Source organism: Rutilus rutilus (assembly GCF_951802725.1).
Source record: "Rutilus rutilus genome assembly, chromosome: 7".
NCBI classification, from domain to species: domain Eukaryota; kingdom Metazoa; phylum Chordata; class Actinopteri; order Cypriniformes; family Leuciscidae; genus Rutilus; species Rutilus rutilus.
Window position 1 is genome coordinate 4,070,169 of NC_140221.1, and position 17,111 is coordinate 4,087,279.

Here is a 17,111-nt window from a genome sequence, read left to right on the forward strand (position 1 = left end):
GACACGTATGTTAACAGTTAAGGTACATTAGCACCACCAGACGGCAGTAGAGAAACTCTTAAAACTCTTAAAAACACACACAAACTCTCATATCTGTTTCGGTTTAGCAACATCAATAAGGTAAGTTTCTTCAAATATTGTAAACTCGTTGAGTTCAGGAAAGGTCAGTGTCATTGCAGACAGTCGCTCGTTAAAATACAGTTTACAGTGGCTAGTTTACTGAAGCAAGACGAGTTCTGCACAAAATGCTTGGCTCTGTGGGATAAAATGGACACAATGTTATGTCGTGAAGTAGGCAGAAGCTTGAAGATATCAGCGTTTGTGCTGGAGAATTATTCTATAGAAGTGATATTTCTGAATGCATTGTGCTGAAGTTCATATCATCTCGCTGGCTGAACTTTGGCAGGACCTTCATTAGTTTACCTTACGCTTTTCACGCGCATATAACACATATTTCACATGGGATTAATGTACATGGTGAAAGTGTTATTTTAAAAAATATATTTTATTCAAATTAATATATTGTACAGGTAAATGTGCCATGCCGTTTGAGGAGTTCATCGCGGGATGGATTTCAGGTATGCTAATTCTTAACTTTGGCTTTAGAACAAAACTTACCAACTGTCTGGTTACATTCACGTGAAAAATCTAAATGTATTAATTGCTTTGACTTTGAATCTGCTCGATTTATAAGTAGTAAAAAAAAAAGTAAAAAAACTGTTAGTATCTTATTCTTAACATCGTTTCTTACTCCATACCTTTAAGTAACATGTATACCATGTTATCATTAAATAACCTACTGTATCGGAAAGAATACCATAGTGTTAATATCTAATACTATCTCTTAATTGTGATAATGCCACAATACTTTTTTGCATGGTAAAAAGAAATATATGAATTGCCCCATACTGTTATAAATACTAATATAAATGATTCACTGTCCCATATTGCAAACTTGTAAATGATTCACAAAGGGTTAATCATATGTGGTGTTAGGTGCTGTTGGTTTAGTTGTCGGACACCCTTTGGACACAGTAAAGGTGAGTTTCCTTGACAGTAAAGCAAAAAAACAAAACAAAAAAAGGATGATGATTTGGTGATTTTCAATCACTGACATTACTGATTAGTAGTTTATACCTTTGTTTTTGGTCGTAGGTGCGCTTGCAGACCCAGTCTGTGTATAAAGGGATATTTGATTGTGTGGTCAAAACATACACACATGAAGGAGTAAGTCTTCACTACATTGTGCAATAAGAAGGAAAATTCATATACATATGTAGTATATATATATATATATATATATATATATATATATATATATATATATAGTGTGTGTGTGTGTGTGTCAAAGTCTTGTTTGTAATGCCGAATTCTGTGATCCACTGAAATCTGTGACAGTAGGGTTAGGATTAGTATTGGGATTAGGAGTAGGTCGGATTAGTTATTGTTATTACTCAGCATTTATGTAAATTCTGTACACAAATTTGAATACTTCTTTATGCTACATAGAGATAAACTCTCAGGCTTATATATTGTAGCAAGAATTTGTCAGTTAATTTATCATAATATATTTACATATTTACCACAAGACAAAATATCAAGTTACCCCATTAAAAGTTTACATCCCTTTGGTTATAAATATTGTGTGTCACAGGACTCAGAGGCAGACAGAAGATGAACTCAACATATTGATGATGGATAAAACACTGACAACACTTACATTTCTAAAGACGGTCCTTAGTTGGCAGATGAGACAAGTATATGAGGAAACCAGATGGAGGACGCAGACTATGGAGAACAGACGATGAAGGTTGATGAGAGTCCCATCGTCAGTGAGGAGGGATTTATCCCGTTGGGGGCTGAACACATCCTTGTACAACTGGTTTTCTTTAAAGAGTCATGAAACCCTCTGTTTTAGAAGCAGTCATTTCTCACCACAGTTTTGAAAAAATGCTACAAAAGTGAGCATGGAGCCACGAATTGGAGTGGGAAAAAGGGAGAGTGTCCGAATCGAAGCCGTTGCTGTGTTGTCAGTTCTGATTTCACTCTCATTAAGTTAAAAGCATCAAAGCTTCCCACAAATGCTATTTACCATTCATCGGCGGTCACTCGAAGCGAGTATGTCTGTCCTCTCTGTTGAGTCGTCTACTTGTGGGTCTTCAAATGGCTGTAGAGGCCAATCCGTGATCCACATACTTTGGTGCAGTGTGGGCAGGAGAAAGTGATGATTGTTGTTGGTAGTTGGTAGTTCCCAGTTGCTTGATGTGATATGGAATTTCTTCAGAATGGCCTTGATATTGTCCTTGTAAAGTTTCTTTTGCTCACCAGTTGCTCGAGTACCTTCCTTCAGCACGGAGTACATGATCTGTTTGGGGAGATGTGTATTGGGCATGCGGATGACATGGCCTGTCCATCGAAGTTGGTACTGCATTATTGTAGTGGTGATGCTGGTCATGTTGGCTTCCTCCAAGACGCTGATGTTGGTGTGTCTGTCCTCCCAGCTGATCCTCAGAATATTTCGTTAAGGATCTTTGATGGTATTGTTCCAGGGCTCTCAGGTGCCTGCTGTAGGTGGTCCATGACTCGGCTCCATACAGCAGGGTGGGGAGGACAGTGGATCTGTAGACCAAGAATTTGGTTTGGGCTGTTAGGTCTCGGACTTCAAAGACTCTTTTCCTAAGTCTGGCGCAGGCTCCACTGGCACAACTCAGGCGATGGTTAACTTCAGAGTCTATGTCAGCTTTTGAAGAAAGAAGGCTGCGAGGGTAGGGGAAGTGGTCCATGTTTTCAAGAGTGGTGTTGTCCACTTTTATGGTGGGCTGGGTAGCTGGCTGGTTGGGTGGAAATTGATATAGGACCTGGATCTTCTTGATGTTCAATTTTAGGCACATGGCTCTGTATGCCTTGGCAAAGGCATTCAGGATGCCCTGGAGGTCTTCTTCAGAGTGTGCTGCGATGACGTTATCATCCGCGTACTGAAGCTCTGTTATGGTGGTGTAGTTGACTTTGCTCTTGGCCTTGAACCTATTAAGGTTGAAGAGTCTGCCATTGGTTATACATGATTGGAATCCCCTGTGGCAGCTCTTCACCAATGAGGTGGAGTATGGCTGCAATGAAGATTCCAAATAGGGTGGGTGTGAGGATGCATCCCTGTTTGACCCCTGTTTCCACTGTGAAAGGCTCAGACTCTGAGCCACCATTGCTGAGCACTGCAATCATGCAATCATGTAGAAGCCTCAGTATTCTTATATACTTGTCATGACAGCCGTACCTTGTTAGTATGCTTCACAAGGCCTGGCCATGTCAAAAGCCTTTGTCAGGTCTATAAAGGCCATGTACAGAGGCTGCCTTTGTTCACGGCACTTTTCCTGTAGTTGCCGTGTTGTGAATATCATGTCTGCTGTACCTCTGGATGGGCGAAAGCCACACTGTGATTCTGGGAGTACTCCCTCAGACAGTGGTAGCAGTCGGTTTGCAAGGACACAAGCAAGGACTTTGCCTATTGTCGACAGGAACGATATTCCCCTGTAATTTTCACATTCAGCCTTGTCCCCCTTCTTGAATATGGTAACTTTTAGAGCATCCCTGAGCTCTGAGGGAAGTATTTCTTTTTCCAGACTTTGAAGAGTAGGGCATGAATGTGGTATAGGAGCTCTGATCCACCTTCCTTTAAGATCTCAGCTGGGATCCCATCTGGACTGGGGGCCTTGTTGTTCTTAAGGCTCCTGATGGCATCTTGCACCTCTGTTATAGTTGGAGGTTCCCCCATGTCTTCTCTGATGGGACTTTGGGGGATGTGTTTGATAATGTCTATTTCTATTGTGCTGTCACTGTTGAGGAGTTCTTGAAAGTGCTTCTTCCATTGGGCATTAATGGACTCGTTGTCCTTCAGCAGCTCCTGCCCATCCTTTGTGCGCAGGGGTTTAGGCCACGGTAACTTGGACCATAGACGGCCTTGGTAGCACTGAAAAAGCCTCTGGTATCACCCGAGTCTGCCAGTCTCTGGATTTCCAGAGCCTTCCCTCTCCACCAAGAGTTCTTTAACTCCCTCACCCGTCTCTGGACATCTGCCTTGGCTCTGGAATGAGCCAACCTTTTGGCCTTGCAGGTTACATCGTTTTGCCAGGCGCAAAAGGCTTTCCTTTTCTTTGAGATGAGTTGTTCTATCTCTGTGTCATTATCATCAAACCAGTCCTGATGTTTTCTGGACTTGTACCCAAGAATGGTTTTGCAGGTAGCAAGGATGGTAGACTGTAGCAGACTCCAGTGTCCTTTGATGTCATCAGGGTATTCTTGTCTGAGGCTTTCCCCAAGAGAGGCCTGAAGTCGCTGCTGGATGGCAGTTTCATCCAGGCTATCAAGGTTCAGTCTTGGTTGAATCTGTTTATTTTGAGCTCTCCTTTTCCTCTTGAGTTTGATTGACATTGTGGAGCAGATGAGGTAATGATCTGTCCAGCAGTCATCGGCATTGACCATGGCCCTTGTGATGTTCACATCACGGCGGTCTCTGGCTCGTACAATGACATAGTCAATGAGATACCACTGTTTGGAGCGGGGGTGTCTCCAAGATGCCTTCAATTTGTTTTTCTGGCGAAAGAGAGTGTCAGAAAGTCCGTCCCGGAACGGAAAACAGGCAGCAGCTTCTGACGAACTGATATTATAGTTGCTACTTCCAGCAGACAGCAGACCCAATAGCCAGTTCTAGCCGTGCCCCAGAGAGTGTTAGTGATGGTGAGGTCATACTGAGCACACTTGCTGAGAAGCATAACTCCATTAGATTTGATGTTCCCGATGCATTCCTTTCCTATAGTGCCCTTCCAGAGGTGTTGATCCCGGCCAACCCTGGCATTGAAGTCTACTAGGAGAATAATCGTATCTTCCCTGGGAATTCTCGACAAAGTCTTATCTAAGTAGGCATAGAAGGTCTCTTTTACTTCCTCTTCAGAGTCTAAAGTAGGGGCATAGGCGCTTACAGCTGTTGCCATCTGGTTGTTGGCAAGCACCAGACGGATGGTCATGAGACGCTCACTAATCCCCACAGGAAGTTCATAGAGGTGACTGATAAGCTGGTTCCTAATGGCAATTCCAACTTTTCCAGCTTTTCCTTTCCAGAAGAAAGTGTAGCCACCCTTCTCCTCTTTCATTTGTCCTTCGTCTGCTAGTTGGGTTTCAGAGAAGGCGGCTAGGTCAATCCGGTATCTGTTCAGTTCTCTAGCGATGATTGCAGTTCTCCTCTCCGGTCTATCACTGGTTGCACTATTCATCAGTGTGCGCACATTCCAGGCACCAAAGTTCATAGTTTTGTGTTTCTGACCGCGAATGGTGATCCCTCTGGACACGGTAATCCAGTCGGGAGGTTTGAGGCAGGCTATTTTTAGGGCACCTTTTCTAGCCTCTTCCCCACGTGGGGTGAGCAGAGTGGATCCTAAAGAGGGCTGCTCAGTCGTGGGTGCAGCTGCCGAAGGGCTCTTTCTGCCTCGTTTCAAGAGCCCAGTAACTGAGTCTAGCCTTCACCGTCTAATCTGCCAGTTTATGACTAGGGTTTTCCAGATCTCACAATCCTGCCCCTGTCGCCACTTTCTGGTCGTCATAGGACTTAAACCGGGGTGTTTGGGTGGTTTCCCAAAGAGGGCGCCTGTGCGTGATTTTGTTTAGTGTGGGGAAACTGGTGCACAGACAGCCACTACACGGTCCTTGACAGATCTGGGTCAGAATCCAGTGGCATGGAGTCCAAGATGACTGGGGGCCCTTTTCTGCTGCAGCCTCCATCCGCCTTCCCAGGTGTTGTGCTGCTCCCCTATGGCCAGCCATCATCCTTCGCCTGTTCCACCGTTGAGGTCTTGGTTGGTTGGATTGCTCTTTGTCAGGGACCTCACCCTTGACCTTCCCGCCATGGGTGGCCCTACCAGGAGCATAGCTCCAGACAGCATTGCTCTTGGGATCACAGGACCACACAAGTCTCTCCACCACGACAAGGTGGCAATCCCCCGGAGAAGTATTTTTCATTATTTTTAAGTATTTACCATTACACGCAACACAGTGTTAGGGTGTATATGTTCTCCATGATGAGCAGTTAATTGGTGACAAGGTGTGTGCAATCAGAATGTGGGTGCTTTCTTGGGCATAAATGGCTGTGTCCGAAATCGCACCCTGTACCCTTAAAAGGGAACAGCCATTTGTAGTTGTTTCCGAAACCATAGTGGACGTAATCGAGTGCACTCATTCAATACCATAATGCACCGCAATATCAAGTGTACAACCAAAGTACGCTCAGTGACAAGAGAATACCCATAATGCCCTGTCAAATTAATTCCTGCATCTGACCAGAAGATGGCGCCACAGCTGAATCATCCATCCATTTTCCAGACTGCTGGTCCAATGTGGCTACAGCGTAATATCATACAGTATAAATTCCTTTTTAATTGATTATTTAATCAATTAAGGTTTATACATAGTTTCCATGACAGAGCTATTAATCTTTTCATCTTTCTACAGGAGCTGCCAGTTTGCCAGTCAAATGATTATTAAACAACAAGCACAAACAATGCAAAAGCAGCAGCCCTTTCCGGTGCACTCAGTGTCCGAATTCACTAATTTTCAAGTCAACTATATTATTGGAGGGATGTAAGGAAGAGTGAATGAGGGTTTGGGGGGCGATTTCGGACACAGCAAATGTTTAGTTGTGTATGAATACCTCAGTTATCTTCATTGTGAAAACATGGATTTCAACAGCATTTGGGAAGAGCATTTGAGAAAAGCTCAAATGGTCAGAAGATGCTGGAAAACCAAATAATGTACAGGGCCTGGAGGATTTTTCTGAAGAACACTACAAACAAGGAACTCATGAATAACTATCACAAACCATGCAAACATTAATATAGGAAGCAACGCACCATAGTAAAAACCAAGGGAATGTACATTTGTGAACATAGTATTTTGTGTACCTTCATTTATTATTTTATCCTGTGGCATATATGTAAATATCTGTTATGTGAAATCAGGGCAGTACTAAATAACAATAAAATGCAATTTTTGTGATCCTTATGATCTTGTAAAAAAAATTTTATATGATACACATTGTGCAGATTCTGCAAGGGGGGTGCAAACTTATGCTCTTACCTGTATTGCATTAGTTTGGATGTTTCACATTATGTTTAAGTACAAGAACAGCATCATTAACTCAAAATCATGTTCATTGTTATTACTCAGCAGCACTATAATAATTCTGTACATGAACATTAAGTGTGAAGTTTGACACGAACTTTAATGCTTCTTTATGCTACATACACTACATGTTCATGCTACATGTTCAAAAGTTTGGTTAGTAATATTTTGTGTTGTTGTTGTTGAAATAATGTAATAATTTTATCCAAGGAAGCATTACATTGATCAAAAGTGACAGTAAAGGCAATTAATAAGTAATAAGATTAGAAATAATGTAATAAGATTTCTAGGTAACACTACAATAAGGTTTAATTTGTTAACATTAGCCCCTGAGTCAGTTCCAGTGTCGGCTTCAGCCCCTGAGTCAGCTCCAGTGTCGGCTCCAGCCCCTGAGCCCACTCCAGTGTCGGCTCCAGCCCCCGAGTCAGCTCCAGTGTTGGCTCCAGCCCCTGAGCCCACTCCAGTGTCGGCTCCAGCCCCCGAGTCAGCTCCAGTGTCAGCTTCAGCCCCTGAGCCCGCTCCAGTGTCGGCTCCAGCCCCTGAGTCAGCTCCAATGTCGGCTTCAGCCCCTGAGCCCGCTCCAGTGACGGCTCCAGCCTGAGCCCGCTCCAGTGTCAGCTCCAGCCCCTGAGTCAGCTCCAATGTCGGCTCCAGCCCCTGAGCCCGCTCCAGTGTCGGCTCCAGCCCCCGAGTCAGCTTCAGCCCCTGAGCCCGCTCCAGTTTTGGCTCCAGCCCCAGAGTCAGCTCCAATGTCGGCTTCAGCCCCTGAGCCCGCTCCAGTGATGGCTCCAGCCCGAGCCCGCTCCAGTGTCAGCTCCAGCCCCTGAGTCAGCTCCAATGTCGGCTCCAGCCCCTGAGCCCGCTCCAGTGATGGCTCCAGCCCCTGAGCCCGCTCCAGTGTCAGCTCCAGCCCCTGAGTTAGCTCCAATGTCGGCTCCAGCCCCTGAGTCAGCTCCAATGTCGGCTCCAGCCCCTGAGCCCGCTCCAGTGTCAGCTTCAGCCCCTGAGCCCGCTCCAGTGTCGGCTCCAGTCCGCTTCAGTGTCGGCCCCAGCCCCTGAGTCAGCTCCAGTGTCGGTTTCAGCCCCTGAGTCAGCTCCAGTGTCGGCTCCAGCCCGAGCCAGCTCCAGTGTCGGCTCCAGCCCCTGAGTCCGCTCCAGTGTCGGCTCCAGCCCCTGAGTCAGCTCCAGTGTCGGCCCCAGCCCCAGCCCCTGAGTCAGCTCCAGTGTCGGCTCCAGCCCCTCCAGTGTCAGCTCCAGCCCCTCCAGTGTCGGCTCCAGTCCCTGAGTCAGCTCCAGTGTCGGCTCCAGCCCCTGAGTCCACTCAAGTGTCGGCTCCAGCCCCTCCAGTGTCAGCTCCAGCCCCTGAGTCAGCTCCAATGTCGGCTCCAGCCCCTGAGCCCGCTCCAGTGTCGGCTCCAGCCCCTGAGTCAGCTCCAATGTCGGCTCCAGCCCCTGAGCCCGCTCCAGTGTCAGCTTCAGCCCCTGAGCCCGCTCCAGTGTCGGCTCCAGTCCGCTTCAGTGTCGGCCCCAGCCCCTCCAGTGTCGGCTCCAGTCCCTGAGTCAGCTCCAGTGTCGGCTCCAGACCCTGAGCCCGCTCCAGTGTCGGCTCCAGCCCCTGAGTCAGCTCCAATGTCGGCTCCAGCCCCTGAGCCCGCTCCAGTGTCAGCTCCAGCCCCTGAGCCCATTCCAGTGTCGGCTCTAGTCCCTGAGCCCGCTCCAGTGTTGGCTCCAGCCCCTGAGTCCGCTCCAGTGTCGGCTCCAGTCCCTCCAGTGTCGGCTCCAGTCCCTGAGCCTGCTTCAGTGTCAGCTCCAGTCCCTCCAGTGTCTACTCCAGTCCCTGAGTCCGCTTCAGTGTCGGCTTCATCCCCTGAGTCTATACGAGAATTCCACCCAGACCAAGAGTCTGCTCCAGAGTTCAGCCAAGAGTCTCAAGCCAGCTGCCCTTCCAGACGATCTCAAGGCAGACATTAAGCCAGCTAATACTCCTAATGTTCTTTAGCCAATCTGATCTGCCTAGGGTTAAGTTCGTCCGTTCCGATGTGGTGGTCTCCGGCTCCGCTTTGCAGGTCTTCAGGTCCATTGTTGAGATCTACAACAAAAGTTACCTTTGTGCTGTATTATTCAGTTTGCTGACAGTTATAATGTTACTGTTTACTGTATTTTTGATCAAATAAATGCAGCCTTGGGGAGCAGAATAGATATAAAAAAAATGGTAATGGTTGTGTATGGATAAACTCTCAGGCTCATGTATGGTAGCAATAATTAATAAGTTACCTTTGTGTTTATAAAAAGTTAATCACTTTAATGACAGATCTTCTTTTTGCTTTATTCTCCAGTTCCATGGATTTGTAAAGGGCATGTCATTTCCTGTCCTCTCTGTTGCCCTTAGCAATGCTGTGGTCTTTGGTTCCTACTGTAATGCCCTGGATTACCTGACCCGGTCCCACCGCAGCGGCTCTGACCAAAACAAGCGCTCGTCGCTCACAGCGGTGTACTTTGCTGGATGCTTCTCAGGTCTAGCACAGGCATGTCTGAGGATCATGCCTGCGAAACACCAAAACAATCTAAAAGAGCACATTGCATGTCACTAATTTGTGCTGTTTTGATCCTCTCCTCCGACAGTTGTTTGTTACAGCTCCGATAGACCTGGTCAAAGTGCGTCTGCAGAACCAGATGGAGGGCAGGCGAGGTGGGAATAAATACAGAGGCCCCATGCATTGTGTAGCTGTGATCTTAAGAGAGGACGGGGTGAGAGGGCTTTTCAGAGGAGCGTGGGCTCTGGCCCTACGAGACGTGCCTTGTTTTGGACTTTACTTTCTGCCGTACGAGCTCATCTGCAGGATGATGACTGAGGAGGGGAAGCAGCCAGGTGATTGGGAATGAAGAAATTAATGAAGAAATAAATATTCATACATTAAGTTCATATTTTTATGGCTGTATATTACATATATTATTATATTGTATGTATATTATAATATACATTAGTATTTTATATTTGTAAGTTTACATTTATGGTATATTCATGAAGTAAAAATAAACAAATCTAATATTTATATTTATAGTATATTAATATGCATACAGTATATTATATTCATATTTTATATATTAATGGCTGTATGTGCTATATATTAATGTTTATTTATATTATAATATATAGTATATTCATAAGTTTGTATTTATGGCTTTATTTACAGTGTGTAAATATATATATTTACATTTTGGGAAGTTTATTAAAATGTAATCAAATATTAATTTATGTTTATGGTATATTCATATACATATATAATTTGTAATATAATTTATGTTAGGTTAAGTTTATATGTTTGGTATATTATTATACATACAGAATATTATATACATTTTTTGTTATTAATGGCTGTATGTTCTATATATTATATGGTATATATATATATAGAGAGAGAGAGAGAGAGAGAGATAATATACATTAAAATAAAATGATTTATTTTAAGTTTAATAAAATGTAATAAAATACAATATAGTATAATATTATATAATATATTAATAGAATGTATGTAATATAATTTTTGTTAGTATATTTGTAAGTTATGGTATATTCATTTATGGGTAACACTTCACAATAAGGTTAGTTAATGCATTATATTAACATTACAGTACATATTAATCATGTATTAGTAAATGTTGAGATTAACATTAACTGAGATTAATAAATGTTTTCATTGTTATTCCGTTAACTAATGTTAACAAATGAAATCTTATTGTAAAGTGCTTTCAATTTATGAAATATAAAATAATAAAAATATAAAATTTTACTATAAAATATTTTCTATATAAAAATATAACATTTTATGAGATATTCAATTATATTTATAGAACATTAATATACATGTAGTATATTATATTTGTAAGTTTATTCTTTTCTGTGATTTGTGAAGACTGGTTGGAACGACTACTTGGCTAAATGATTAAAACGGCTTACAAAAGGCAGATCAGGAAGCCCAAACATGATAAACTGAGTAATATTACCATCACGTGTGCTTTAGGGAAGGATGCAGTGCTATTGGCCGGCGGAGTTGCTGGTGTGGTCACATGGGCCTGCGCTACACCCATGGACGTGGTGAAGGCTCGCCTGCAGATGAGTGGAGGTGGCGGTCGAGTGTACGCTGGCGTTCTGCACTGCATCACTGTGAGTGTGTGTGAAGAGGGCGTGCGAGTGCTCTTCAAAGGCCTTCTCCTGAACAGCGTCAGAGCGTTCCCTGTGAATGCTGTGACCTTCCTCAGCTTTGAGATGCTAATGAGAGCCATGACTGACTCCTCCTCACTCTGAGCGCTGCAGGGATGGTGGAGTTACAGGCCAACACCTCGAAAGCTGTTTGCATTTTAGCACTGGCTCCTGAAGTCAATGGGTTTTTGGTTAAATGCCTGTGGTGAACATAAGCTCAGGATATTATTCTTCAACATAACGCACATCAGTAATACCCTCTTGGGATTTTTTTAAAGCCCTTATTTGAAGTGTCTAAATGGCACTAACACAGGTTGTAGATATTAAACATCATCCCATCAAACTCATCTACTCACTTGTCACTTTCTGACTGTGACTGAATCTTAATGGTGACGAGGTTGAAGTCATGTGACCGTGGTTCATTTTCATTTACTTCTGGTGATTGTTTTTAAGCTTCAAAATTAATAAAAGTTATGGTCATTTATGAAGATTATGGTCACAGAGCTTATTTTCTGCAATAATCCAAAAGCCAGTTGAAAAATCTCATTGGGTTTTTGTCGAGGGAACCAGATAGAAAAATACATCATCACTTCAGCCCTCGTTTAGTGCCTTTACATAAGCTGTTGACATCATAGTGGTGCTGATTTTCATGTTTCCCAGTGACTTGAATATTTTGATATTGTTCATCAGTGGTGTTATGATGTATTTTATATATATCAAATGTAAATTTATATAATGGTTACATTTAATTTTCTTGGTTAAATGACCATTTAAAAATAAAAAGAGAGACCATACAATTCTATTTAGTATTTTTACACTATGTATTAAAACCAAGTATAAATTTCATTTTTAAACATTTTACACTAATAATGTTAATAATAAGGGCAATAATATATATATTATTTGTAAACAAATGTTCAGCTTTTTTGTCAACTTATTTTCAGCAGTCATCAAGCTTGTACACACTGTTCACAGACATGAAGATGTACCTTTAATTTCAACAAGCTGATGGCTCAATAAAAACACGATGTTAGGATAGGATGTTCTCATTAAATGTACATTAGAATAAAGCAACTCTCTGACCCGTTTCACTGGATAAAATGCTTTTATTTAGCACAGAAAATAAATCTGTGTGTGTGTCTGTGTGTGTGTGTACTGCCCCACCAAAGGAAAAAAACTTGCTATTTGGATTTAAATAGGCAACTGCTTTAGAGTCTATGACTGGATCATTACTGCTGTGCTTATGTTGCATATTTGGCAAGTTCTTCTAACCCTAATTGATGGAGTGTGTCACTTTTCATCTCTTAAACAACCATGGCCATATTCCAGGATGATAATGTCAAGACTCAGGCTCAAACAGTGACAGAATGATAGAGAGGAGCATGAAGAATCATTTACACACATGAATCTGCTCCTCTGAGTCCAGATGTGCTGGAGGAGACTTTACAGAGTGCTGGACTCTTGCTTTATCAACACAAGATCTTGACCAGAAACTGATGCGCCTCTTGATGGAAATAACATTTGGTCAAGATCCTATAGGGACTGTTTGTACATACAAGAACACGTTCTTACTCTGAAACAAAGATTACGCTCATGTCATCGGGTCTTTGCTTCCTGAGCCAGAGATGTTTATTTCAACGTTTATTACAAGATATTTTGTTTCTGTTCACATTTCCTTGTCCTTTGTTTTCTTATTAATTCACACCAGTCTCAATCCTTCAACAACAACAACGAAATAAACACCTAAGCCTGCTCTATGTTGAACAAATCAGGCAATTTCAGAGACCAGCAAGAAAGCCTCAAAGTCACTTCCAGGGGTCTTTTCTAACTATTACTCAGTCTTACCATATTAAAAACAAAACCTTGCTACTAAATACTTCATTTGTGGCTTTTGTGCTCTAGGAAACAAAGATATGTTAATACATTTTGAAGTATTACCAACTAAAAACTTTTCATTGGTCATGTAATTTTTCCAAATGATTTATTATTAATAGTCCAACCAATTGGATCGGTTTCTTTCGGTTTTCCTTCCTCCCTAATTTATACACTTTGTCCTTGTCGATGAGCACAAAGCCTAATAAAATGTCCTACATGATCTATGACTTTGTAAGAGAAAGAAGTGCCATTCTTGCATCTCAAAAGTATGATTTTTTTGTTTGTTTTACTATTCATAATTCTAAGCTATTGCTTTCTCTAATGCACAGATTTAACCTGCCCAGTGAACACTTAAAAATGAAAACACAATACCATATCTTAGTGCAAACAGCATTTCTGGATGTTAAAATTTATTTTTTGATGCCAAAATACTTCATGACCTGAGATGACAAAAGAAAATTCTAATTTGTACAAACAATAAATCAACCTCCTCTATGTTATTCCCTATACATTCAACCCATTAATAATTTGCTAACTGACATATCTAACTGAAAAAGTTCAGCCTGAAATCACACAATAAAGTTTAAGAGAGTGTAATCAAACACGTCTCTTAATTTCCTGGTCCTGTTCATTCAAACAAACTACATTTGTTTGCATTCATATTGATCTCAACACATACAAATATCACCTTAAAAACATTTGATTTCTTAATTTCCCTCTGCATGATCCCATTCTCTGTTTGGTCTCATTTCGTGATGCGTGTGTCTGGTCATGTGACATTAAGTGCCGTACTTTCTTCTGATGTTTGCGTGTCATCCTTGTGTTACCGCAGAAGCACAGTCCAGTCTGCCGCCGCGTTGACCGCTGGCTTGCGTAGAGTCAAAACTGCATGTGTAGAGTCAAACTCAAACTCTAACTTCGACTCAATACCATCTGAAAGAAACAACAAAAAAACAATCATTCCATATGTTGTGCAAAATCTTAACTGTTTTACTTCTGGACCCAAATTTACTTTGGACAACAGGACCAAAAGTGAATGAAAATGTCCTTAAAAAAAAGAAAAAAAAAAGAATCAAACAAAGTTATTTGTATCAACATAATGCATACGCAAATGCATAAACAACAGAAGTACGACTGTATAAATGTTTGGTTTCTAAATGCTGTCATTGGCTAATAATTGTTGACTGAACCATTATCCTTTAACCATTATCTGTAGTGAATCAGCATTTTAAAAAAGTCATGTGTTTTGTAGTTGTCGTGCAGTTGGCTAACTTAGCCATTTAAATTCATTGTTTGAGATCTAATTTTATTGATTGCAAGGCACTGGACATTAAAAACAAAAGGATATGGCAAAAGGCAACTTGCAGAACAAAACGAGCAATTTATTATCATACGAAAAGCAACAATATCACGGTCATATATTAGACTAGCAACAGCGACACTGACCTGCATTCCTCAGAGTGACAGAGGACGGCTGACTGCCTCCGATGATCACAATCTTCTCTATCCAGGAGCCAGTGGAAAACTGGGAGTCCGGGGACAGATTCCTGACAACACAAGAGATGAGACACCGCATGGCAGTGATGCGTGACTGCACTTTTACTGTCCACAGATAACTAAGTTCTATTCACACTACTGGTCAAAAGTTTTAGATCGGTAAGATATGTTTTTAAAATAAGTCTCTTCTGCTCACCAAGGCTGCATTTATTTAATAAAAAAAAAAAAAAAAATTATTCGCTTTGGAGGCGCGAATGGATTCAAACTGTTCAAGCATCGAACTAGACGCGCTAGACGCGAATTTGACGCTCTATTCGCGTTTGGTGTGAACGCAGCAAAATGAACAGGCTGCGATGTCAAGATTTCATTGCTGTAATGTGTGTGTGTGTGTGTGTGTGTGCGTGTGTGTGTCAGAGAGAGAGAGGCACGGGCGCGATCGAACAGTGGAAACATAAAAACATACTCCGAGTAATATTGTGAAATATTATGACAATTTAAAATGACTGTTTTATATTTTAATATAAAAAAACAGTTAAAACTGTTATAAAACAGTTGTGTTCATTTTTTCCCCAAAATTCTTCGATGAATAGAAAGTTCAAAAGAACAGCATTTATTTAAAATAGAATATTTTCTAACATTATAAATGTCTTTACTGTAACTTTTGATCAGTTTAACTCATCCTTGATGAATAAAAGTATTGATTTATTTGATTTCTTTCCCCCAAAAATAAAATTAAAATTCTTACTGACCCCAAACTTCTGAACGGTAGTGTTTAATGTTACAAAAGCTTTAGATTTCAGATAAATGCTGTTCTTTTGAACTTTCTATTCATCATAGCATCAGGAAATAAAAATGTAAAAAACAGTTTTCAATATTGATAATAATCAGAAATGTTTCTTGATCATCAAATCATCATATTAGAATGATTTCTGAAGGATCATGTGACACTGAAGACTGGAGTAATGATGCTGAAAACTCAGCTTTGATCACAGGAATAAATTACACTTTACTGTATATTCACATAGAAAACACATGTTTTAAATTATAATAATATTTCACAATATTACTGTTTTTGTTTGTATTTTTGATTAAATAAATGCAGCCTTGGTGAGCAGAAGAGACTTCTTTTAAAAACATTAAAAATCTTACCGATCTAAAACTTTTGACCGGTAGTGTACACATTTCTTAAACACAAGAAACGCTGTGAAGGCTGTGACGCACCAAGCCGACAGTCGGCCCAGTTTTTCAGCACAAGTCAGACCCAATAGTGGATACGTTTAACTGGTTTGTTTTCCGCCGTCGGGGAGCGAGAGAACTCTGGCTGTTCTGAGCATTTCAATACGTGAATATTTTCATAACGATGGCCGTCTGGAGTGAAGAAAGTGATCAACATGATTCATATTCAAAACGGTAAGCAATCACTGCTTCTGTCTGTACATCTACAGTCCTAGTTCGGGTTTCCTATTTTACATGACGAATATAGACCATTGAAACATGCTGATATAGACCGTTCAAACACTGCTTTTTTTTTTGGCCCGGACGCACACAACACAAGCCAACAACACAGTCTGCTTTCATCACTAGTTCTTTGATGTCGGTTTGGTGTCACAGCCTTAAAGGAGAGCAGACTAACCTGGAGGACAACATGTTGGCAGAGAAAGACAGATGTCTGTGGACAAACTGCTTTGACGTTTCAAAGTTGAAGGTGTGGAAGTCATCGATGTACAGCTCTCCTTCAGCAGAGCCCTGAAGCAGAAGACCGCAGTGAACGTGGAGCACTGATGGACCGATCACAGGTGGCATTAAGATGCGTTTCGGTCGATCGGATCACAAGTGGACGACACTAAATACAGGTGTAAACGGGGTCTAAAACGCTTTGAGCTTGTCCACTTTCTAACACTTCCAGAGGTCGTGGAAAACACATTAGACCGGATTGCTTTCGTAGTGTAAACGCTCATGTGATCGAATGTGTTCAAACAGACACAGAAGACCGTCTACTCTCCGTCTACTGAACTAACGCGTGAACATTATGGGAAGAGCTCTAGCCAGACGGGATTTAAACTTTGTCGACTGGAGACTCAAGTTTGGTTTGAAGATGAAAAACGTATCAATCACAATGTTCTCTCATCATTCCTGTTTTCTAACACACACTCACAGCGTTCGGCGTGATCTTGCGTCTGTCAGAGCAGAAACTGAAGCTGATGCTCTCTGTATGTTCTTCCGTCGTCTCAGATTGTGTTCTTATGTAAATTGCATAAGCTTATTTTGTCCATTAGACCGAAAGATCTTAAAAAACCCATACATTTACCCATCCATAGACCCTCCCCTTGAAGAAATCAGGACAGAAGTGGTTGAAAGTGGACAAAAGAGACGG

At 41.7% G+C, this 17,111-nt stretch overlaps 2 protein-coding genes across 8 annotated transcripts in view; one reads left to right on the forward strand and one right to left on the reverse strand.

Annotated features, from left to right (window-relative positions):
* The first annotated feature begins 38 nt into the window (after positions 1-38).
* Positions 39-11,851, forward strand: slc25a45 (solute carrier family 25 member 45). 2 transcript variants are annotated; one of them, XM_084413723.1, is made up of 7 exons: positions 39-120; positions 531-578; positions 997-1,040; positions 1,156-1,227; positions 9,501-9,689; positions 9,787-10,033; positions 11,187-11,851. In XM_084413723.1, the coding sequence occupies exons 2-7, from the start codon at positions 542-544 to the stop codon at positions 11,468-11,470; spliced, it is 873 nt and encodes a 290-aa protein (XP_084269849.1). In that variant the 5' UTR covers positions 39-120; positions 531-541; the 3' UTR covers positions 11,471-11,851. The 2 variants fall into 2 exon arrangements, with proteins under 2 accessions (XP_084269849.1, XP_084269850.1); XM_084413724.1 differs by lacking the exon at positions 1,156-1,227 and having other exon boundaries at positions 52-120; positions 11,187-11,594.
* A 1,767-nt stretch (positions 11,852-13,618) lies between these two features.
* The window catches only part of ganaba (glucosidase II alpha subunit a), a 29,532-nt gene continuing 26,039 nt past the window's right edge, over positions 13,619-17,111 (reverse strand). For all 6 annotated transcript variants that reach the window (XM_084413715.1, XM_084413714.1, XM_084413713.1 and 3 more), the window contains 3 exons: positions 16,371-16,483; positions 14,687-14,787; positions 13,619-14,173 (listed from right to left, as the gene is read on the reverse strand). In XM_084413715.1, coding sequence (XP_084269841.1) covers positions 14,064-14,173; positions 14,687-14,787; positions 16,371-16,483 — 324 coding nt within the window. In that variant the 3' untranslated portion in view covers positions 13,619-14,063. The remainder of the gene's footprint in view (positions 14,174-14,686; positions 14,788-16,370; positions 16,484-17,111) is intronic.

Bases quoted from the DNA above. Each gene is read 5' to 3' on its own strand.
- slc25a45 (XM_084413723.1), top strand. From the start codon at position 542: ATGCCGTTTGAGGAGTTCATCGCGGGATGGATTTCAG. The intron at 9,690-9,786 runs GCATGTCTGAGG...CTCCTCCGACAG, and splicing joins GCTTCTCAGGTCTAGCACAG to TTGTTTGTTACAGCTCCGAT. The intron at 10,034-11,186 runs GTGATTGGGAAT...CGTGTGCTTTAG, and splicing joins TGAGGAGGGGAAGCAGCCAG to GGAAGGATGCAGTGCTATTG.